Source organism: Symphodus melops, assembly GCF_947650265.1.
Source record: "Symphodus melops genome assembly, chromosome: 17".
NCBI classification, from domain to species: domain Eukaryota; kingdom Metazoa; phylum Chordata; class Actinopteri; order Labriformes; family Labridae; genus Symphodus; species Symphodus melops.
In genome coordinates, this window is record NC_136707.1 from 17,502,069 (window position 1) to 17,527,174 (window position 25,106).

Sequence of the window (25,106 nt, forward strand, 5' to 3'; positions counted from 1 at the left end):
TTGGGAATGACATGCAGGAAAGGAGCCACAGGTCAGATTAAAACCTGGGCTGCCCGCTTCCAGGATAGACTCTGTACATGAGGCATACAAACTCACCACCATTTTTTAGTTTTTTAATGTCCGATTATCTCTCCATGAATTACTTGATAACTCTGTATTCTTTGATGGATTCTTTCATTAGCAGCTCCTTTACCTGTATTGCTTGGCAAACATCTGGAATGCTCTGTATAGGTCCCAGACACCTCTGTGTCACATGTGCTGTAAGCTGGCTGGTAATTGATCCTGCACTATGACAAGATGAACACAACACTGTGTTATTGAATTACACTTGCCAGCCATTTAAAGCATTCACAGTGACTGAACAGCAACTAAAAATGCAGAAACAGCCCTCCCCTTTCCAAAATAATGTTCCTCTGACTCAGCCACCTGTTTGACTGTAAATTCATATTCCTTCATTCAGATCATGTCATAGTGTGCAGGGTGAAGAGACAGCTTAGATACAACACAAACATGTTAGTCTTAACAAGTAAAAGTTTATTGGAATGATACATTTTGCAAAATATTACTTTATGTATATTTTTTTTAACATATCCATTGTGTTCTAAGGGTATCTGTCAAGTTCTCCAGAGGGTAAGATAGTTAAGACTGTCAAAGGCAAGGATATACAGTATTGTTTCCCAAAAGGTACAATAGACTACACAATCACTGTACCCAGGTCATGAGGAAAAAAAGATTAACGTTCTGTTTTTGCTTTTTTGCTTCTTTTTTTCTTGAAAATACAATTAGAAAATATGAACGCAAAACATCTTGGATGTAAAAAGTGTTACGTTTGAGTGAGTGCGCTGAAACTTGATGAAAGTAGAAGGCAAACCCAGGGAAGAAAAACTCATTAGCACAAAGCAGTTGATGCCGTTAGGCTGATGGGGGGGAAATTTCAGGACAAAATAAAAATTACGTTTTTGTCAGGGAAACAAAATGTGAACAAAACCCAAAATCGTTCCAATGGCTTCAGTGTCTGAAGTGGATCAAGTGGTGTTGCCTTCTATGACACCAACTCTATGTAGGACTCTAGTCCTGTGTCAAAACATAAATTACATGTGCTCTTTAGAAAGCATTACATTGTGTCTTAACAGTTTTAAATAACGAGCATGAATCAACAATCTAAGAGATCTGAAGGGGTGTGGCATGTGCTTCACTATTTGCAAAAGGCTTGAGAAGTTGCTTGTTGATCCACTGCACTGTTTCAATGTGATGCTCTAACAAAAACAAAAAGGTTTACACGGAGATGAGACTCTGCTGTGGAAACGACGCATTCTCAAACATGTCTCAGCTCCCAGAGATGTCTTGCTCTTAGGGTTGCTTTACCACATGCAAGAAAAAAATAACAAAACAGGCTCACCGGAGAAACATGTAAAATACAAAACACACTTCATGTTTTCCCAAACAGCTTTGAAATATTTCCATCAGACAATTCAAGACATTCAAAAAGTGATCCTGCATTTGATCTCAGTTACATTAAGAGACGGCAAAAATGATGACTCAAGCCTACCAAAAACCACTTGGAGTCAAAAAACATTCTCAAAAATGTCATGTTACAAGACTATGACAATTAGATCGATGCACATTGAACAATTCACAGAAGCTTTTCAGTGAGATGGAGAAATACTAGCACCTATAGGGGCTTATGGAGGAGGGGGGGTGAACATCCTTCAAACCAAAATAATGTGTTCAGTCAACAAACCAGCAATAAGATTTGGTCTGCGATTGTCTTGCATTCACAGAAATAAACTTGGCAAAAAAGGGGGGGGGGCAGCTTTAAGATAGCTCTCTTTTCTTTAATTTGTTACAAAGCTAAAAAAAAAAAAAAAAAAAAAAAACCTCAATCTCACACTTCTCAAATTTAATTGGACTGCAAATGTATCTGAAGGTGTTATATATATATATATATGTACAAGAGATGAGGAGGAGGGGGTATTAAAAAGAAAAAAGAAAAAAAAGAATTAGAAATGATTAATGTGAGAAGCACACGTTCAGTGAATATTATCAGCAAACTGTTACCGTAGTTACTACTGAATATTGACCACAGCCCAGGAGAACGCTCAGACACGTGTCACTGGGTCTCGTTCCATCTTCAAAATAGAGCAGCCGAGCGTCCATCTCGACAGATAAGCATTCGATCCATGATGTCATGGACCTCAGCGCCAAATTCTGCATAACGCTCTGCCGCCGTTCTTTTAGAAGAAGTGATATTGTACAAAAATAACATGCACATTTCGTCGAGACGTTTTTGCTACTTTTTTTGTTGTTGTGTGTATTAAAATCCACCACCATCATAGTTACATACAGAAAACGTTGCAATGCTCTCAGTTTGCAAATTTGGCAGATATCATAATTCTTTATTTATTTATGAAATCTTAATTCAGTTTCACAGCTATGAGACACAGTTGAAAAAAGAGAAAAAGACGGATAATTCATATTCTCTATCATTATTTATATATCTATTTATGTACAAAGATACACATATAAGTAAAGATAGAGAAATCTATTTTAAATGCACTATGATTTAAATAAACAATAGACAGGAGTGCGACCACAATGTTAGTTGCTGCTGAATCACAGCTGTTTAAACCCACCCTTGAGCACTAAGTAACACACAAGCACAGAGATCGACATAAAAAGGACAAAATGATCACCGATAGGATTCTTAAAATGCTCTAATAAATTCAGCTAAGAGAGAGACAGACTTCAATGCAGACCTCAGGTTGACAGTTTCTCACAGGTCCTCACATGGGAGTAAGGCCGAGACGAAGTGTACTCTGATAAATTCTATTCACTCTGATCAAAGAGGTCGCCGCTGCTTCCACTGCGAGCAGCGAGCACGTCATCTACCCAGCAATCATGCCACACTGAGCAGACAAAGGTAGGCGCAAAGTGTGTTCAAGCTTTAAACCAAATGGGCACGAGGGCAGATGCCACTGCGCCAATGCTTTCGACACAGTTTTCCAACCAGTTGGCATTATGATAGGCACATCTGTTGGACTTGGTATTGCTTGGACAGATTCAGGATAGAGAGAGATGGAGGGGGAACCAGGATGACAGGTTACAACGATCACTCTTTGAGAAGCTTGTAGAGATGGTCCATTTAAAAAAAAAAAAAAAAGCCTAGCAGATTCAGTACCTTAAAAAAAAAAAAATCCAAAAAAATCAATGCCTCAACCTGCGAAGACTGAAAACATGTCATCATTACACTCAGAAAAGATACAAGTATAGCTGGACAGCCACAACCTTTGCCTGTTCTCCTTGAGCCTCTGCCACAAACACAAGAGGGGGGGTAAATAAAATGAAAAGGTAACAGTTGAGAAACAATCAGAAAAAGGCAACACTGCTGGTTCTGTTGGATCTTTCTGCACTTTGCCTACCTTTCCTTTTGGGGGATTTTACATTGTTGTCGTCATTACAAATAAGCAAGTTAGCAGTCCACCCTGGCGCTTCCTTCCTTTTGACCCCCTTTTGACTTTCTAAATACCTGTCTCTCTCCATCTCTTCGCTACTCATGGTTGGAATCTAGAACTCGGCAAACTCCTTTGCACATTTCTCCGTGAAGGAGACTCGGATTTCCTCTTCCTCGTAGTCGTCGAAGTTGCTCGTGTCACCAGGGCCTTTGCACTTAGGAATAAAGGGAGCTTCCACCTGGAACACACAGGGCAACCACATCACCTGAATGACGCAGACTGGTCTTATAGACGGCACTAAAAGACAACTGTTGCATAAGCTCCACATGAGACACTTAAAAACATTTACATTCATTTCAATTTGAACAGGGTGGATTCAAAGTAATTCAAATGGAGTAAGAAACAGATGTTGGAATTCTTTGAAAACATGTTAAGATTATTAATGAGGTCATATTGCGGGCTCTAATTTGTGAACATGTGCCGGCGTTCACTTTCCCCTCAAGCGAACTGATGGAATTACACAATCTCCCAGATTGACTTTCCACAACTGCATGGACCCCAAACTTAATTGTTTCATGTGTATACAGAGACCGTTTATTCTCTTTGAATAAACTCGTAAAATAAGAATTAAATTGGCATTTTTCCTCATGGCATGTTGTTTAAAGCCTGTGTTCTCAACAGTTACACTTTCCCTCTTTATGCAGCGTTTTCCCCTGATGAGACCACAGATAGGGCGAGCTCATCATGTTCCTTTTTTTTTTATTAATGTGTGCACTTTAAGAAGCCAAATGTTTATGAAGCTAAGTTAATGTGGACCAAAACATAGTGTTCTATCCGTACCTATAATTGAATAAAGGAGGACTCGTCTCTACTACAGATTCATGCTGTTATGCTGTAGTCCCGAGGAATCCATCAGATTTGGTGTTAAAAGAGGAGGGAGACACATGTTTGTGCCATCGACTGTATGGATGAAGCCTGAGTGATGTCATTCATGTGTGACTGCAGGGGGGGGGGCCTTTTGATGCCGAAAACACTGTCTCAACCCAACAACAGGCTGCGAGCTGGAGCTGAGGCGTTTCTTGAAAAACGGTTAACGCCACGCCCACCTGTCAATCAGGTCAGCTAACACGCCTTTTTTGTAAACAACACTTAACGTTTAGGCAAACAAAGCCGCTGCGTTTATTAAAAAAAACAACAAAAAAAACAACTGCTCGTCACTTGTGGTGCTTCTGCAGCCAGCCTCAAGTGGACACTCGACAAACAGCAGGATTTTGTCCTTCTTCATCTGCTTCTTTTATCAACAACCAGAGGTTGTCGTTCGCCTCCTACAGAATATCATCTGTGCAGCTGAAGCACAGAAGGCGTGAAATCCCTCTAAACTAAGAACACACACTGAAGAAAACTCCTGCCAACCAGCATCGCTTTGAGTCCATTTACCTCTATCAGTATTAACTTTCATCTGCCCGTCTGATTTTGATTTTCCTGTGTGTGTATTGGTAGTGCGTGCAGTCGACGTCTCTCACCTTCCTCTGGTAGATGGCGATCCAGTCAGTGGTGGCAAACCACTTGTGGCCCTTGATATCATTTACTCCATTCCTGAGGTTGCCGAAGCGCTTGGTCAGGTCCACCTGCAGCAAATTTCTCAACAGATCCTTCAGGTCTGAGCTGAAGTGGGAGGGAAAGCGAACCTGCGAACAGTGAAACGGCACAGGTGAGTTTTTGAACCGAACTGAAAGACGGTGGTCGACGGCGACAAATCAGAGCGGTCCTACGAGTGATTTCGAAGCGGCACGGTCAACACTGTGCACACTACTGTTGATTTTGGATTGGACACATCTGCTTGTTTGAACTGTTCCAAGACTTTAATCGCTCTGATCAGCAAGGCAATTTAGTCTTGTTTTTTTGCTTTTCCCCACCACAGCTGATAAACGGCCCATGCATGAAAGCCAAACGTTATGGCCATTTGGCAGATGCTAAAGCTGGGCCTGATTTTTAAATGATGCAATGTTCAAAGTCACTGAGGAGGACACTTGTTTAGTGTCAACGCTTAATGAACACAAACTGAATCTGGGAAAATTGTCAGCCTGAAAACTACAGTGGAAAAAATGATCAATGACCTGCTGGAATTTACTTTATGAATGACCTCTAGATGTGTGACTTTACTCAGAGGTTCATGTGCCGGGTTAGAGAAAGTTATTCTCGGCTTCAAGCCGTTACCCTGGACCGTACTTCGAGAATAAAACACTAACTGGATGAACTAGTGGTTCTGCAATAGTTTGACCAGTGTGTGCACGTTTGTGCTTTTGTTTTGCTCCTCAACATCATCAACCTGTCAGAAACTACAGGGGAATATTTGCCTGCATGGAACAAAGCGGGCAAATGAAGATGATCCACCAGTGGCTCAGGTTTGACTTCAGTTCAATCTGATAGAAATTCCTGAAATTTGATTGGACCTTAAACTAACATTCAAACCTCATTCATCAGAAGAAAAAACCCAAAACAACAACAAAAAACAACGATATTGTAAAAGTGATAATCCTTCTTAAATACATCTAGTCTTCCAAAAGTGTACCCTATAAACAATTCATCAGTCAAATGTAAAATGACCTTCTAGCTTCGAGAGAAAATGATGTTTAGCTCTGTGTCACGTCATGAAATGACTGCAGCTAAGGCACACTCTCCCTTTAATGATAAGACCAAGGGCAAAATCAGAGCCAGTCACCCCTCCATACACCGACTTACTGTGAGGTTGAAGAGGTGAGAGGTTGGTATGAAGTCATTATTGACAACATATCTCACAGAGAGCCCACATATTAGGGAGCGAAAAAATCTCATCACTAGCTTAAACACTGTGGAAATGTACTGTGACATCACCATACACTGGTAAACTCCTGACACACCTGAAGGCAGCACAGGTGTGAGGTCGAGACTTTTACTGTCCTTTAAAGTTTGGAGAAAAAAAAAAAAAACGCTTTAGTCACGAAGGCTCATCTCACCTTTCCTGATACAATCTTCTCGTAAATCTGAATCGGCTGGTCTGCAAAGAAGGGGGGGTAACCAGCAGCCATCTCGTAGATGAGAACTCCCAGAGCCCACCAGTCCACCGCTTTATTGTAACCCTGGAACAAACAAAGACAGTTGCTTACTTAAACATAAAGGTTTTACAGAAGTCGTTGCCTGAGACCGCCTACCTTACTGAGGATGATCTCTGGCGCCAGGTACTCAGGGGTCCCGCAAAGCGTCCAGGTTCGACCCTTCACCCGTTTTGCAAATCCAAAATCTGTTACCTGTCGGACAAAGACTACAGCTCTGAGCACGCGCTCCCGGTGACAAATTCAAACTCAGTGACCGTCGATGGCTACAGAAAGCCCTACCTGAATGTAACCTTGCTGGTCAATGAGCAGGTTCTCCGGTTTGAGATCCCGGTAGATGAGATCCAGAGAGTGAAGGTATTCAAATGTCAGTACAATCTGGGCTGCGTAGAAGCGGGCGTGTGGTTCACTGCCGAAATGCACAACGTTATGTTTACAGTCAACCCAGGAGGATGCGTGGAAACATGGAGGGGCTTCCTTCGAGCCAACTTACCTGAATCTGCCGATTCTCCTTAAGTGTGAAAACATTTCGCCGCCGGGCACGTACTCCATTATCATATATAGATTACTGTTGTCCTGAAGAGGGATGACAAGAGTCTTACTATGACGTGCAAAAACAAGGTAGAAGAGATTCAGAGATGCACCCATGACTTCCTGCTGCATACCTTAAAAGAGTGCTCCAGTCGCACCAGGAAAGGGAAGCTGACGGCTTGCAGGATGCGTTTCTCGTTCAGCGTGTGTTCTATCTGCTTCAGCTTCACGACCTGAGGCGGTGCGTGGGAAAAAAAAAAGGTTAGATTTCTTCTTGTAGGAGAGCAGGGCAGTACAGGGGTGTTTGAACTTCTACAACAAGATGATCTTTGTGCCTCAAACTTGAATTTCCCTCGGGATCAATAAAGTATCTATCTATCTATCTATCTATCTTTAAGATCGGTTCAGTAACAGAGGATGCACTTGTTCTGCTGCTCAACATGCTGGATTCTGTCACGGTCACATGCGTCACTGATCAGAGATAACGGTGGCTTTAAACTGAGGAGGACTTTTCTAATTATATGATCAGGAGGTTCGATCAATCTCTCCTTTGTATCCAACTCCTGAACCAGAAGCTATAGAATCCTGCCTGCTTGCTTTTTTTTAAAGTTACAACTTAAACGCAGGAGACTTAGAAATACGAGCTGCAGCCCCAAAGTCGAGCATTTCCCCTCATGAGTGTCTGCGTGAAGACATCCTGCCTCGCACTACTATACCTTCTGCTTGTCAAGTATTTTCATGGCAAAATGCTGGCCCGATTCTTTGTGTTTGACCAGCATGACTCGACCAAACGAGCCGGTGCCCAAGGTCTTCAGACGCTCAAAGTGATCCAACGCCGCGGTTTGCTGTTGGGGGAGAATAAGCAGCAACATGTTAGCGCTTTATTAATCCCAACGACCCACAGAGACGTTTTTAAATCAAGCTCGTTTAAATTAAAGTTAGACATTTAATGAGTCTACATAACATGGAGAAATGTACAGTAAACAAACATATCACAGCGGTCCAGCAGAGGGTGCACTAACCCTTTAAAATGAATAACATGATCTTCTATTAATCTGCCTGTTGGGGTGAACAAGCACATGGAAGACAAAGAAGTGGCTTTATAGAAACTAAAGGATAAAAAAAAGGAGTGATTGTGTTTCCCGCTCACCTGTGCTGGATTCTCCCATTTCTTCAGGAAATCTTCTTTGGCTTTTGCAAGAAACTCCTTCACTGTAATAAGAAACACAATGCTCAATAAATAAGATTCATCTGTTTAAAAAAAAGAGAGAGAGAGAAAAGAAAAGAGAACAAGTCCAGATTTGAATGACTTTGTAAAACAGCTCACCATCCTAACATCAAGACCCAGAGAAGAGCACGACATTCTCAATCAAATGAACCGGATTATTTCGACACCCTGGCGTCAGTGTGTTTTCATCTCGTCAACTTGGGAGTGTTTTTACCTTCTTCGACGGGGAGATGCATTCCAAGTAACATGTGGAAAGAATGTGTAAACCGTGAATAAAGCTCCTTTTGATGGATCTATATACAGACGTTTTCCTCCAGTAGAAGCAAACTCAAATGAATGGATTCAAGCTTCGTCCCATCAAACTGCCTGCTTATTGATTAGCTGATCATTTGCCCCCCCGTCTCTGAACCCCCAGACGATCTCCTCACAGGCCGACGGAATCGCTTTGACATGAAAAAATGATGAAGAGGAGGATCTGTCGCCTGATGAAGCTGCGTTGTGACAATTATACAACAGTAAGCCTGACCGGCCGCTGACTCAGCTTCCGTACGAAAGATACATCAATTAGTGCCGACAAAAGAACGTGTCAAACAAATTCACTGCTAATTATTTAGCAAAGAAGTAGTCAAGTCACTCATGAGGCAAAGATACAGCCGTCTACATCGTTTAAAGAGAGGAGTTTAAACACAGCTGGGAAGTGCAGGCTCTGACTGAGGCGACCGATAGCAGTTTGAAGAAGATACGGGGTTTCCATGCTGAAGAAGAGAGACATCGAGCATACACTGACAGTTTCCCCCCCCCGGATGAGTCCCAGGTCACGTGTCTGTTAGAGAGCGGCAAAGAGACGCCTGTTACTTAACCTCAGACTCTCCAGAAGGCGTAAGACGGACGCGACTGAAAAAGAGTAGAATGGAATACTTCGACAGAAAAAAAAAAGGTATTTTCCACCATCACACTCAAAGCTCTGTTCAGAGAGCTGGAGTGGATTTCATCTCATCAGCAGCTATGTATTCCTCTCGATGCTAGCACCATGCTGGGGTTAGCACTAACTGAGCAGCTTGTGTGTCTTTCTTTTCTGCTTCTTGGGCACTGCCGAGGACCACCAAACGACACTGCGAGCAGCCATTTCTTTGACCAATCAACACGCTCCACACCCGACGCGCGTTTTGAAGAACACAGAGCCTTGACATCAATCGATCGCCTTCTTGTTTTTACCGACACGTACACAGAGCAGAACTCAGGTACACCAACGCTGCTCTGTGGTCAGGCCGTGTTGACATGTTGACATGGGCGGGTACAAAGTGCACAGTGAGTATAAATCTGTTTGAGTAAAGGACTGGAGAAGAGAAGACTAACATAGCCGACTCACTGCTTATCTGGATCTTAAGTACATGTCTGTAGGTCCCGGTCATTCCGTATCAATTAATGTGCACTATGAAGCTACGAGCTAACATTAGCAGGACACAGCTAATCGCAGCTCCAGCCAAAGACAGTTTCGTCCGCTGCTTTCACTTAACGGTGCTTAATCATGGTGCCTTCTTATTCGTTAACTTGGTTGTGTGAACGCGAGTGGAGCGGGGTTGGCGGTGTGCCGCTGGAGGAGAGCGGATTGACCGTTTGTTTTGGGGGTTAGCGCTGATGCTCAAGGGCGACATCTACTGGATCAAAAAGTAAAATTCTTCATTTAAGAAAAAAATAAATAAAAACAACTTATTCTGACAGTACATGGCAGCTATTAAAGTGATTAAATAAACTTTTATTATGTGACCCGTGCACTGAAGGTAAACAGAAGAGTGCTCCACTAAAACTGCTCTGATGTGGATCAGCTCTTCTTCATGTGCTACAATCAGCTGGCTGACCATGCGTTGAAAATATTTTTTAAATTACTCCACCCATCGTTTTCTACATTACGTAATGTAAAAAATATATATACAGCATACAGTTATAACAACGTATCCCTTTGAGGTAACTTTAAACGCCTGATATCAGCTGATGGAGAAAAATCCTGCTGGATGAATCGTCTAGTAGAGGCTATGGACAACATGTGAAAGGACTTTGTTATTGCTGTTCAAACACAGTGTCCATACAGCTCAACACAACCCCGTGCAAGTGCATTACAGCCAAGGTCGACGTAGCACACTGAGCGACCTCTTTCAGAGACTTCCCAAATTGGTTTTTCATTTCAAAAACAAATTTTTTTTTCTTTGAAACTCTATTCATCCCTGTGGGGTCATTCGCGCACCGAGCGGTCGACCACAGGAGCAGCGACCTGCAGGGGGAGCAATTTGGGGTTAAGTGTCTTGCCCAAAGACACATCGGACATGTAGCTCGCAAAAGCTGGGGATCGAACCTTTGACCTTCCGGTTTGAGAGACGATGACAAATCTACCCACGGAGCCACAGCCTCATTTTTTTCCCCCCCAGGCAATTCTCTTCCTAATTTAATTCCTAATTTAATTATCGACTTTGACACCGTCTTGTCTCTGTTTAGAAGTCGAAGGGATCGAGACCAATGTAGTATAAGTACATCCACATATTTCTGTGGAGTTTGACACTGCATTACATTCAGAGCAAACCTGCGCCGTGGTCTCAGTTTACGACTTGTACACAAACATGCGAGAGGACAAACAGGCATGCCTGTGGCCAGGATCTGACAGCTCGGCACACATTGTGTCAGGTGCGGCGGCTGCATCTTACTTGCCCTCACCTTTATGGGGCTAATTAGAGAGCTGTGTGGGAACATGTTGATAACCAGTCCTTCCTCATTCCTTCTCAGCATCTCTGTACTCGCTCTTTAGGACACTAGCTGACCTGGCAGATGAAGGGAGCGCAGCCTTTCTAACCATCAGCCTGGGCGTGCGGGTTAAAAACAGAAAAAAGGGCCAGTAGAATTATTTTTAAATATCACTCCAGTAGATCTAAAGAAATGAAACTTCAGTAGAATGAAACCTACTCATCTGATCTCTGACAAAATGTTGTATAAATTCAGACGGGACTGATTTAGGAATCATAATAATCCACCCATAAAAGACTGACACTGATTGGTTAACAGCTGGAAAACAGCTGGACTCCTGTTGAGCTTTTCAGGATAATGTGGAATATCTATCTGGGTTATTAATGCCTTCAGCTAAGTTTCAATAATAGGCAGTCAGCTGTCGATACTGACATCACATAGTGACTTAATGATCTGTTGTACATTGATGTTTAAACCAAAGAAGAGAAAAAAAAAAAAAAAAAAAAACCCTCTCAAACACGAGCGCACGACAATGACAACAAAAAGCTAAATCCTGATCCTGCTAACGTGATTTCCTGCTCGTTCTCCAGGGAGCACAGGGTCCAAGAGTAGGGCGGGAGAAGGCAAAGTTCGCATAAACATGTCAAGAGTGCTGCTGCTGCTGCTGCTCCCACAGAATGCAGCGGGAATCGGAGCGGTCGACGAGGAGAACACATTTCCAGTGTAAATGTTGCTCAACTCCCACAACCGGGCAACAAGAGCGTCAAAAATGGAGCGAGTCCTTTCATAACTGGGCGGTGCGTGACAGACATATGTGGGCCCTTGATTTAGCACGAGCTTATTGGTTGTGTCAGGAGCAAATTCTTTACTTTGCTGATAGATTTAGGAGGCTTTTTCGCTGGACGAGCGCGGGTCAACAGCTCTATGAGGACAGACTTCTTACCATCTGGGATGACTATGGGAACCTCTGGTGCTGCACCATCTGCGGAGCGCGACCCTGATTCACTTGAGCGCGAGGATGACTCCCTCTTCCCTGCATGCTTTCTGGAGCTCTTCCTGTCACACATCAGCCCTGCAAAGTCTCCCCGGTTCGTCTTCCTCGGCCTCTTTCCTCGCAGTCACTGAGTCATGACCTTTCCACCCCCCCTTCTGAGAGCGCTCTGGTCGGATCAGGAGCCCCGCTCATCCACGGAGAGAGAGAGAGAGAGAGAGAGAGACGACTGTCCTTGCACAAATTTAAAAAAAAAAAAAAAAAAGTCTTCAAAGTCTGGTCTTCAATCCTTCCGGCCTTCAGTGCGACTTGTACGGCGGCACAAGAGGAAGGGAGCGTCCACATGCAGTGTGTGGTCAAATTTAGCATGGAGAGCGGCGATGTTCCACTTACACTCACAGATCAATTGGACCCTTGCTTTGGTTTGTATCAATATTTATTCTGTGCACAGAGTACTCTCTGCTGCTCCCTCCCATGTCAAACACTATACACACCAACAGACACACAAACACACACACACACACACACACACACGAGCGCGCACATAGAGGCTAAATATTGATCAAAACAGGGGCATGATCACCAGGGGGAGTGGCATAAAACACTAGCTGGTATATTTATCCAACCCCGAGAGGAGGTTCTATGGAAAACTAGGGGCTGAATGAGCACCCTTGAGATGAGGCACACGCATCAAGATGAAACTAATCAGTTAAACCAATCAGATGTCACATGTGTGATAACGTTCAGTTGATCCTGGTGTTTCCAAAAAAAAAAAAGTGTTTGTTTCTCAGAAGAGACAAGTGGAGCAGGAACGCAGCACACCACAGGAAAAAAAAAAAAAAAAAGTATTTCCCTCTGCCCAAATGCACCAGAGAGTCTATGTAGAGCCAGTGCTGAATCGATCCTCCTAAAAAAAAAAAAAAAATCAATCATACATCTCTCTCTCCCCTGGGCCTCACTGGCCCACTCTGACGCAACCACAGAGGGGTTATACTAGGGCGAGCTGGCCGACATTTAGCTGTGAAGCGCGACCAAATCAGGTCCCAGTCTGTACAGGGCCTCGTTCAGAGAGCAGGCATCCCCATGTGGTGGGCAGGACGTCAGTCAGGGAGAGAGAGAGAAAAAAGAGCTGCAGGTACACTGGAAGGTGGTTTTTTTTTGTTTTTTTCCCCCTCTCGTTTAAGGTGAGATTAGAGAAACCGATGGTAGTCAACAGCTCACTACTGGCTGTGGATTTTTTTTTCTGACTGGTGAGCATGAAGTTGCAAACAAAACCCATCAATTGGAAGTTACTTTACAACCCACGGTAAGAATTGATTGGTTGGTTGGATTACGGACCAATCCTGGAGCAGAAGCGTGTTGATGGTCACACTTTGGTTTCCTCTCTATGGAGACGCGTACGGAGAGGAGAGTTTTATGTGCATGCCTCCGTCTGTTTGCCCATTTGATTGTTGGATGTTGAGTTGATTAGTGATGTGCTGTTTCAAGATGACACCGTCGCCTTCTCCCTCCGGCATACGGTTCAGTGTATTTAATCACCAACCTGGCATGCAGACTCTGTTTAAAATCACAGAGCCTTTAAGAAATGGAAACGTCCGAGTGGCATCTTCTGACAAAGACTTGGATTGTGTATCAAAACGAAAATCAAACTGTTTGTGGATGATATTTGCAGTTTTGTACAAATTACACGCTGCCAAAGATTTATCATGGTTATGATTTGTTAAAAGAAAATGTGACCCTGGGCTAGATAACTTTTCCTTCTGAGCTGCTCTCAACTCTGCTGCACACGACACACAGCAGCAGCAGCAAGAACAACAGTGGCCCAAGGTTTAGATAGGAGGTAATAAACCCACATGACCCACCGACGGGTCATGTTTCCATTACGTCAGGTCCGGGATCAGTAGTAACCTCTCCACTCGCAGCTCACCTGTTGTGTGAATGAAACGTTATGAAACGGAGGGAGGCGATGATGTCAGCGAGGTCACGACCTCGGCTGTTCATGAAATATCTGGAACAGTACAATCATTTATTTCCATGCATGCTGCTTCAAGCCATGTCAGTCAGCTGCCCGCGATAGCCCTGTGAACACTTGTGTGAAGCTACTGTTCAATTCTGCAGGGCTGAAATAGATCAGAAACACAAGAGCCTGAAGTCCACGTTTTCAAATGAATGCATCAGAGTGGAAACATGTCCCTGAATAGAATAAAAGAAACAAAAAGAGGACACAATGCTAAATCACCATCACCCCCCCCCCCCAATATTGATATTTGGAGAGAGAAATAACCCGATCTATCTCCTGCTAGCTTTCATAGTTCTATGGAATCTGTAGAGATAGATATAATTATAATAATATAATTATAATATAATATTACACATTTATAGCATTGATCCCTTAAATGGAAAAAAAAATCATGATAAGTAACCAACTGGAAAGTAATTGATGTCATTAAAAATTGATGGTAAGGTCAAAAGCCATTAAGGTTTTCAAGCTTGTAAGCTAATAAATGACCTGATACACATTTAGAGGCGGGACTCGGCAGAGGTCACACAAGACTTTTAACTTTATGCCCAGAATTGTGACACGACAACTTGTGGTTTCACTTCTTAACTTAGCCTGATGTCCACAAAATAAACTGCCTTCAGTTTACTCAGCTCACTTCAGTCTTGTCGTTTGTACACACTGGGAATCGAACCGACAGCCTGCGCTACACCGAGTTAAAAGTCAAAGCCTGTAAAAGCCTTAACGCAGGTCACGATCTGAACTGTTGGTATTTCAGTGACAACGAACGGAAACATGAAAGGGCGACTGAACAGTGGCAGTCATTTTCGACAATGCTAATTTATCAACACGATTTGTGCAAACCCCGTCAGCCATTACTATGTGATACCATTCTGCATCAGGGCCTCAGGTACACACACACACACACACACACACACACACACACACACACACACACACACACACACACACACACACACACACACACACACACACACACACACACACACACACACACACACACACACACACACACACACACACACACACACACACACACACACAGTCAGATTGTTTTTACTTTCAGTGTTAGATTGATTAGGTGGAGTTGTGAATGGGCCTCCATGGTTTCTGCAGCGTGACGGGATGCTTCCCTACTTGCTTGCTGCCCAATCCTAGCTACGGATCGCTCCATGGTCAGCTCGCAAACTTGTCAGTCCAGCGGTGTAAGCCTACCTGAGGTTAATGATAGGCATTTCAACAGAGAGGTCCCCTTCTAATCAGTGCAGACTTTTAACAAAGCCCCTCTAACTGTAGACAGGAAGTGATGAACCAGCCAAACCTACAGCTGGCCCTGTTACACAAAGCCGCCGCAGGCAGAGCAGAGGCAGGACATGAACATGACCCACAGAGATATTAATAGAAAGAAAGGGAGTTGCACTTTGACAGGGTGCCACCTCATTATACATCCCATAAAAAAACAATCCCTTAGTTATGTCATAACTGGCTGTAAGCACGCTCTTTCTCGGATGTTTTCAGAAGTGTGTAAAGTGCAGGAAAACACTTCCAAACTATCCGACATTCACACTTACAAAACGCCTCCCAGTGAGAAGGAACTTTCTAAGAAAACAAAGCGTCCGTGTTTGGAAAAGGTTCATCATTACACTGCTCAACAGAATAAGCCTGAGAGGAATATCTCACCTACAGACACTTCTACAGTAACTGAGAAAAGTCTTCTTTTCAACTGTGGCTAGTTTAACTGTAGGCAAGAGACCAGAGAGAAACAACAGGCTGCTCTGTGTAGACTTGTATCAAGGACATATGTTTAACCCCATGATATGAACATCAACTTCATTAAAAAAAATCAAATAAAAAAAATCAAATACAGATTGACTATCTGTAAAGACAAGAGTTTGACTAGCTACGCCAAAGGGACATAACCTGGACTTGACTTCATCCCTGAGATTTGCTCCAGCTTGAAGTGAAAACTCACTCCGGCAGCAAGCCTCTAGCTCCTCCTGTGGAGGTTCATGTCGGCCTTCTTCACTGCCCGTGTCCCCTAGGCAGGGTCCGGCGCGTTGAAACAGCCTTCCTGCGAGTCTGTGGATAACAGACATTATACCAGACAGGAGGAGCCAGCCGACAGCCAGCGCCGAGTCTCCAAACTGCACAAGATCCAGGCCGTCAGAACAAAAATTATATCCACAACGTTTGATCACAATTCATTTAGGGGGAAAAAATTGAAGTTATCCTGTTTTTTTTTTTTTTAAAGAGCCGTAGATGTGATGACCAACTGTGCGGAGCCTGGGCTGGACCTTCCGCGCTCCTTAACTTCCACAGTGTCCCTCTGTCTGTCTGTCCGCCCTGCTTCCTCCTTTTGGCCAGAAATGAACTTTGTATAACAGTTGAGCGACTCTGTTTGTCTTCTCCGGCCTGGAAAGTTCAGGGGAAACACACACACACGCTCTGTACCCAAATGAGCTCTCAACAATCTATTTCCTTTTTGCCGCAGAAATCAAAACAGACTTCAGTGTTGTCCTAAAGCTCGAGCTGGTCTGTGGAAAATAACACTCGAGCGTGTGGGCTCTGAGCCCCTGATCTGCACCTGTCTCTGGGGATCAGGGTGGAACCCTCTGTGATCAACTTGATAAGGATGTGAAGCATGGCATGTAAAAAAAAAAATTCTCCCACCAGTAAGGCCTCCTCTGTCTCTGCTTTTTACCTACCAATACCTTCATTTACAATCCTTGTTAAGTGGCGAGGTGCTGAGCTATCACACCTGAAAGTCATGGGTCTTGTTACAAGGGTTAGTTAGCACTGCTGGGCTAATGTTACAGAGGGACTAGAGTGCAATTCTTCACACATACTCTCCACCAGCAACAAGGAGCTGACACTCATTTTGCAGATACCTGTTCAGACTTTGCACTCTCAAGGGTTATTTATAGACTCATGGATTAAAACATAAAGTGTGTCTGCCAAGGCCCTCTTTAAGGCCAGAGATCAGCCTCAGTGAAGGAAAACAAACCCTCAACATCTGGGCTAAGTTAGGAAGTAAATAGGATGAAGGCCTACTAAACATTTTACAAAAGTGGATAACTGAGATGTTTTGTGAGGTTATTCTTGTAAACTGTACTCTTTTTATTCAATGTTTTCGCTTTAAAATCTAATGTCGACACAATTTGGAGTTATAACATTTTTGGGAGATTCAACACTTCTTCCTCTCTGCAACATGCACACATACACACACTTAGTGACACATACAAGTGCCCTTGTTCTAGCTGCTACTCATCACATGGTGTTCAAGAGACTCCTCTACTCCCAAGTTTCTGCCTGGAGAGAATCCCTCTCATGCATCATATGACCCCCATCCTGGTGGCGTTTTTGCCTTCCTCTGATAACTGCCGTCTCCCTTCCCCTCATGCACAGTCGAACACAATCTGAGAGACTCAATGGCCTGGTCCTCATTACATTAAGACTCAACTAAGTGCTGACGCAAAAACCCATTACCCACGACTTTCTCTGCATTGTGTTTCTATGCACAGAGAAGCACATACGGACACATTTCACAAGAAAGTGCAAAAGACAAACTTGTCATTAGTGTTGTTGGGCAATGCTATTGTAGCCTATTATTATTATTATTACATGATTGGAGGGAGGGGGAAAGCATGTGAACACGTGACCCTAAGAAGAGCTCTATGACTGTTGTATAAAGGTTACTTGTTGCCTTTTTAACTTGTACCTCTAGATATAACCCGGGGCTTTTAATCACGAGCTTCTCCACAGAATCAAAGAGATAAAAAAAGGAATAACATCCACAGCTGATTAACTTGGATGAAGTGGGTGTAACAGCATAGCTGAACTTGTACTTTTTTTACTTTTAACAATAACTTTCATGTAGACCCATGCAAAGTTGCATGAAGTTTGACATTTGCTTCACTTGTTCCTATTAGAATAACACGTTTGCAGATTTGTATCATAGTGTAAGTGAGGAGCTTCTCTGGGCCTTGATGCCTTTCACAGGTGTTATCTTGTTATTTTATTTTCGCTGCCAAAACAAATAAAAGAATAAATGATCCAAGGACAGGAGGAATGACAAGCAAATACGACATAAAGGGTACTCACCGCTTTCCATCTCATTGCCCTTCTTTGCGGTGGGCGTGTTGCCCATGATGGCAGGCTGATGGTCGAGTCCCTGAGCTCGGGCTAAGTCTTCCTTCACAAGTCGCTGAGTGATGCTACACCGCTAACACACCGCTGAGCTCAATGAAGCTGACAGCTGCCCACTAGCTAACAGCTATCATTATCGACCAATAAGTCTAAACACATGTACTCCTCTATCTTATCTTAGAGTGTCCCTCGAACCAAGCGGGCGGAGATCTCCAAGTATGCAGCTTTACACTGACGCTTAGCCAGACTAGCACGATAGCTAAATCTAGCAGGGATTGGTCGGTAGATGTTAGCTTTGCAGCGTTAGCTCGTCAAAATTTTTTTGAAGCGAGCATCGGCAAATAAAGATGTCACTCGAGTTTTGCTTCAATTCCAGAGACGACTCGGTAAATCCAAAATGCAAAATCCAATCCGGAACATTAAACAGATCGTTCAGAGATGTTTTCCGTCAATTACACGAGCAGGCTACTCTTAGCTTCTAGCGTCCCTCGAAGTCGTATCCTGGCCTGAGCAAACCAGGTGCTATCTCCGTGTAGACAGGCCCTTTTTTAAAGTGAGACCTGGATAACAAAAGTGATCTGTCGGTTAACCTGTCTGTTTATTCAACTGGCTCTCTCGCCATTCGCTTACAAATCAGGCGTCAAGCGCAATGGATTCCTGGGGCCGACCATCTGATAGCCGATTCCTAAGATCAACAGACCCCTTCCATTAATCTTCAGACCGCAGGGGAAACTCCAGTCATCCATCGAATGAGTCCCGCCTCTTACTGCGTCTGATTGGCTACATACACGGACTTTTAGACGACAGAAGTCATAACTCCCGTGTTGATTGGCTAGGCGTCACTACATCCAATAATTGCATTGATGCGATTCGTCAGTTATATGGTTTCGTTCCGGCCCTCAGACGGCTATAATCAAATACGCCCAAAACTGTCACTGTGTTTTCTTCTTTTGTTCTCCTAATCTTTATTAGTTTGCATTACATTGATTACATTTAATTTAGGCCTAAAAAAACCCAGGCACATCTTGAAAACACCAACCTTTATCTCTATAGGAGGAGCAATAATTTCAAATACAGTTCAGTACCCTAGCCACAGAGTATACCGACGTGTGATTGGTCGTGACGTTAACACAGGCTATTTTTAGTCAATTGTGAAAACATATTAGGATACTCATACGTATAGCTGCGTTACAGATATTAATCTCCGTTGTGTTAAATCTTAAAATGAAACATTTTCTGGTATTGACATTCACATTAAGGCACATTGAAAATAATTTATGTAATAATTTAAATTTTGCAGTCTATAGTCTAAGATGAGAAAAGTAAAGAAACTTAGCCAAGTAATGAAGAGTAACATAGTTCTAACCCATATATAGATATAGACAGATCCATACACTGATACATAACAATGTTTTTTATTAGAACACAAAAATGAAAAACAACAAAAAACAAAACAGGTGAAAGAAAAAATGACAGGTGAAATAACATAGCCTATACAAAGCCCAACAAAGCTCTAAAATCTTTGTGGAGAAGGTTTAAGTGCAACAAGAATTAGAACACATAATGGTGGATTATTAAATTCCTGTACAGCAACAAATTGACGTTGGTTTGCCTATTACGTCATGGCTGAAATCTTCTTAAATAGGTGTTTTCTGCTCCAATAGATGAAAGAGAGGTGAATCACAAATCAGCAATTTGTTATGTTTCTATGAAGCTGTCCCATTTTCTCACAGGTTTCCTTTTTAAAATAGTTCAACTACCTCAATGTGGCATGTAACATTATGGCAAGGAACTCCACATCTGCAAGTGTTGATAATACCAGTGAGATGTTCATAATCTTCCTTGGAGAAAACTGTCATCTGAAGCCCGAGTTTTGTTTTTGAGAAGCTTCCAATATCAAAGGCAAGCTGTAAGGCGAAGATGTCTGTCTGTACTTCCACACTAGAATGTCCACAGGCATTCATCAAAAGTAATGTCTGGTGCTTTGAGTTATCACCTTCAGGGTGGGGTTCTTCTCTATAAGCAGTCCATAGAGTTATCTGGTAGTAGCCCCAGGGGTGGGGCCTTGCCTGGGAGACAGGATGGAGGGAGCATGGAGTTTGAACTGGGATCCACATTTTCACAGTCTTCCATTCTCTCTGCGCAGCCTTCCCAGTTTATATGGAATCTCGTAACACGGGGGTTTGATGCCAGAATATTTCGCTGGAGCTGAAAAAGAAAGTTGAGAAAAAAAAAAAAAAAAGGTCAAAACTTTGTGTGCACTGCCCTTTATTATCATTGACTTTATCAGGTATCCAGACTGAGGGTACGTAAACTTGAACCCTGTAGATAAGAATGGTACAAAGGTATACAATCGTATTCAACCAATAATGAATAATGTTAAATACATTTGAATAATTTCTGCATCTGTGAGTTTTATCCTAAAGCTAGCCTGCTTTAAATGTGCTTTATCTTTATGCAACACGTTTGGGCTTCTAACTGAAGTTCCTAAGTTGAATCCATACTAGAACATTTTGACTAGTTATATAACCGAAGGAATGTTTAAGGATTATTTTAGCAGTTACTGTTCCAAAGTGCAGTCTCCACAAACAAAGCTGCAATTCTCAAACAGTATCTGTGGAAAAGACAGCTTGATGGCTTTTTGCACTATTTATTAAATAAATGTGTTCCTCAAAGGATATCATTGTGAAAAGGTGTTTTTCTTCCATTCATTTAAAATGACAGGATTTTTGTTTCTTTTCATTTTGGCCTTTATTGGGTAGTGAAATCTGTAGAGATTTAAGAAATGCAGGGAAGACAGAGTTCCCTGTGCAGAAAAGGGCCAAGACTTAAACACACAGCCACTGCAGAAAGGACGCTGCCATGGTCAGAGGAAACACACATGACCTGCGGAGCTACCAGGGTGTGCTTGGTTAAAATATCAGAGCAAAATTCCCTTAAATTAAAAACAAACAAAAAACAAAAAAAAACATTGATGTTCTAGTTCATGTAATGTTGTTTCTGAGAATACCATTTCAAACCCGGGTAAAGCAGTCATGTAAGCAACAAAGAATATGAAGAAATCCACTTTGAATATGTATATAACTCTCCAGTTTGTGCTCAATAAAGTCTTTCTGTCTTTAGTCTGACCTGTGTGTAGTCTGGCTTGATGGGTGGATTTTCACGAAGCTCTGGGTCGGTGTATTCATTGTTTACATAGTAGCCAATACGAATGAACTCCTGACCACGGTATGTGCAGGTAATCAGCACCACGGTTACACCAACAGCATCACTTTCAGGTATCAGTCCAGTGTTCGGGGCGTCGGCCTGTGAAAAAGAAACAGCACACATGAAGTATATATCTAAAACATTCACATCAGGAGGTTTAACTCTTTACTTCTCAAAAAGGATTCCTGGCACCAGGTATGTGATATATGACATGACCGATTCAACAAGTGACCATATCATCACTGGATCAGTGGCTTTGATATAAAGAACATCAATTAAATTACGTACATAAATGAAAACTAGGGGTGTCCAGAAAATCGGTCTGATATCAGCCAGAAAACAAATGACGGATTCTATCGGACTACATCTAAAATCTCCGATATGAGCGCTCCGATAGACTGGTGTAGTTTTGAGTCCTAAAACCAGGAAGTGAGTTAGCATTTTAGCGCCATGGGTTCCTAACTCTAAAAGTCAATGGGGATTTTGAATGGGTTTGTGTTTAGACGCCTGAAATAAGGTCTGTGGTTAACATAAGATGAAGAGATGTTGATGTTTTGTTAGACAAGATAAACTACGTTAACTAAGACCCCACTTGTGAATTTTAAAGTTTTTACGCGAACTTTAAACGGCGGTTGCTAACGAGTAGCTAACTGAAACTACAGTGGTTGTTGCAGACGTTACACGTCATCACGCCGGGAACTCTCTCCCTAATCCTCCTTACAGCCTCTAGTCATGTTTTACAGTGTTCTTGCAAATATTAGGTTAATAAACAACTTATCTTGGCAAATCCGCTGATCGATGAAGCATAACAGCCGTGACGTCATCATGAAATTTTTTACTCCTTTTTTTTTTTTTAAATCTGTGAGGCATTTCAACTCTTAAAACGTGTTTACATCCACCAATTCATTATGTCAGAACAGGCCGTTCAGGATCCAGTAAAGTCTCAACAGACTGAAGCTGATCTCCTGATCATAACAACTCAGCCTTCTCTAATGCCAAAAGCAAACCTAGTCAATTAATAATTGTCACATTCCATCTGTCGAATTCATAACTTAACTTCATCACTTAACCTCTGTGTGTTTGCATGTGTGGTGAACAAAGCTATATTTAACACTATTCCTATCTATTGTGGTACATGTTTTTGCACTGGTAGTTATATATCTGAATGCATATATATTTTCTGTGTACAGGCCCTTTAACTGCGTGTGTTATGGACATTTGTGTTCTTCAGAAAAATGTCCATTCTGAATTAGCCTTGTAATAGTCTGCTACTTAAATAATGTTTCATATATTTGTAGCAGATTAGAAAATGATGAACGTCAGCTATGTTGGGTGCAGATCTGGTTTATATCTTGTCCTCTTTTTGTGTTTTTGATCCAGCACCACGGTGGTTGATCAATGTGTGCATCTCTGTTGATATTTCATGAAAACATCAACTGGGACATTGACAAGGTAGAACATTATCTTATAGAAGGATAACATATCTGCTAAAGGTTGATTCAATCTTCACACTGGTTAAAAAATGTTTCTACAACTTCTAGCCACATATAAGCAGTCACACAGATAATGATACATTTTAAATAAGCTCAAAAGATTGTTTGAAAGATGTACACGTTTCTGTCATTTCAAATTTCCAAACAGCTCCATGGATAGAAAGCAAACAATTATCCAAATAAGAAGAGCACCTTCAAAAGTGATCAATAAACAAAAGCTGTTTTTTGAGTGACTTTAAGAATTGTTCTGGTTACTTTGTACTCACCTGAAACACAAACATGTGTCTCCCAGCAGGTACTGGACCAACCAAGACTGAGTCGAGGACCTGGTCATACTCTTCACTCTCTGCTGAGCCGACATAGATGATCTTCCATTCAAGGTCTAGAAATAAAACCACAAAGAAAAATCTAATTATTCTTGAAGGTCAAATGAAAAGCTGTTCATGTTGTGCTGTGAATTTCATTTGATCATTTTGATCGATGAACAGATATACAAATCGTTTGTTTACAACATGTTAACGTTTTCTTTTTTACTCGTGCATTTATACTTTGATGATACTACATGTACCTTCCGGAAATTCTTGATATGATGCAGCTCTGTCTAAATTCAGTTACATTTCTGAGCAGAACAATGAGGCTAGCATTAACATATTTCTTTATTTGTGCGGTTTCCTTCCAAACTATATCAACAACTATCATCCGTCTTGGATACATTTAGACTTCTTTGATGCAACTTTTCATTTAGGTAAACATAAGGAGCGCGAAAACATCAGCATAATCCACAGACTGTTGCCTTGACAACACGTCATGTTATTAAGATTAAAATCGTCTGTGACAGTATACAGTTGCACGAGCATTACTTTAAATGACTACTTTCAAGATGTGTTATCGAGAGACACGTTTAGTAAATTTTCATTTTCCATAACATTTAAACATTTGACGACTATTGTTTTTTTAACTAAAGTGAGCTAATGTGATGCTAGCAAGCCGTTAGCGGTTAGCACACTTTGGGTACGCGAGCAGGCACGATGCTAATGCTTTGGTCAGAGATACACAACAATCGCGGCTTTATTTGAGATTGTACTCACCTTCTGGCAGGTCCTCCATGCACTCAAACGTTATTTCAAACTGAAAAGGGTTTCCAAAGGGACTGGGGTTATCTAGGACAGCCACATTTAACACCTGAACCTTCGCCATTGTTTGCTCAAGTGCTAGAAAGAAAGGGGTTAGCCGAAAACAAAACGTTCAAACTAATTTCCCGGGGAATCCTCCAAAGCAACACAAACAGTGACACAGACTGTAACAGGGTCAACACTTTCATCTACTGGGTGACCTAATCCGATTCGAAAGTGCGCCTTAATGTTGAGACTGCATGCAAATTACTCGCTTAAAAAATCCGCATTGATGGCATTTATTAAATTATAGGATGTATGCACTGCTCTCCCGCCGCTTTCACTGTGCTACCCAGACTCCACCACGCGTATGGCAAGCGAGTGGTGCTTGACTGTTATCATGAACCTTCATCAAGGTAAAAGCAAAGTGCTGTTAATGCCCCCTAGTGGATACATTTGAAAAGTATGCGCAATAAAAAAAAACTGCAAGAAAAATAATTTTAAAAGGCCTGACTGCATTTTTGAATTAAGTTGGAGACTATTTAACAACGTGAGGTGAGCCCTTCCCCGCTGAAATAACATGTTACAGGTACGTTGATGCTGTTCCAAAGCCAACTGCTTAACATAAACCTGGTGAAACAATTACATAGCCTGCATTTGACTTTTTTTTCCCATTAGGAGACGAAAAAATAGGCACATTTTAGGATAAACATTCGGCCAAATGCCATCACAACAATTCCACATTAACACCCTGTATGACTGTCATTGTAAATGTGATGACACCCTAATGCAAATTATAGGCCAACGGTCAAATGATTTATAGAAGTTTTTTTAAACATTTCAGAGACCAGGGAACAACAATGTTAATAATTGATTAGAATGATGATTATAAAATATGTCAATTGAAGGGATTGAATTAAACCTGTCTTCCAAATTGTATGTAATAACTTTCCATCTTCAGTTGTATTACAGGATTTCGATTAAAACGTATGTTATGCAAATCAAAACAAAAATGTAATACATTAACCTTCATGAATGATTCCTGATTATTTCATTACTGAAACAGTAAGCAAGTAAATATTTAGCGGTTGACATGAGCGC

General features: G+C 42.0%; 2 protein-coding genes across 4 annotated transcripts; both read right to left on the reverse strand.

Annotated features, from left to right (window-relative positions):
• Positions 1-513: 513 nt before the first annotated feature.
• Positions 514-18,982, reverse strand: prkacaa (protein kinase, cAMP-dependent, catalytic, alpha-a). 3 transcript variants are annotated; one of them, XM_079366629.1, is made up of 10 exons: positions 18,149-18,982; positions 8,226-8,287; positions 7,792-7,920; positions 7,210-7,308; positions 7,038-7,120; positions 6,827-6,953; positions 6,644-6,739; positions 6,449-6,571; positions 4,976-5,140; positions 514-3,690 (listed from the first exon to the last, which is right to left on the reverse strand). In XM_079366629.1, the coding sequence occupies exons 1-10, from the start codon at positions 18,192-18,194 to the stop codon at positions 3,565-3,567; spliced, it is 1,056 nt and encodes a 351-aa protein (XP_079222755.1). In that variant the 5' UTR covers positions 18,195-18,982; the 3' UTR covers positions 514-3,564. The 3 variants fall into 3 exon arrangements, with proteins under 3 accessions (XP_079222755.1, XP_079222756.1, XP_079222757.1); XM_079366630.1 differs by lacking the exon at positions 18,149-18,982 and adding an exon at positions 16,020-16,690; XM_079366631.1 differs by lacking the exon at positions 18,149-18,982 and adding an exon at positions 11,980-12,163.
• A 604-nt stretch (positions 18,983-19,586) lies between these two features.
• Positions 19,587-24,397, reverse strand: asf1ba (anti-silencing function 1Ba histone chaperone). Its single transcript, XM_079366632.1, has 4 exons — positions 23,982-24,397; positions 23,160-23,275; positions 21,323-21,499; positions 19,587-20,401 (listed from the first exon to the last, which is right to left on the reverse strand). Exons 1-4 carry the CDS (start codon positions 24,088-24,090, stop codon positions 20,210-20,212), a joined length of 594 nt encoding a protein of 197 aa, XP_079222758.1. The 5' UTR covers positions 24,091-24,397; the 3' UTR covers positions 19,587-20,209.
• Between the last annotated feature and the right edge of the window lie 709 nt (positions 24,398-25,106).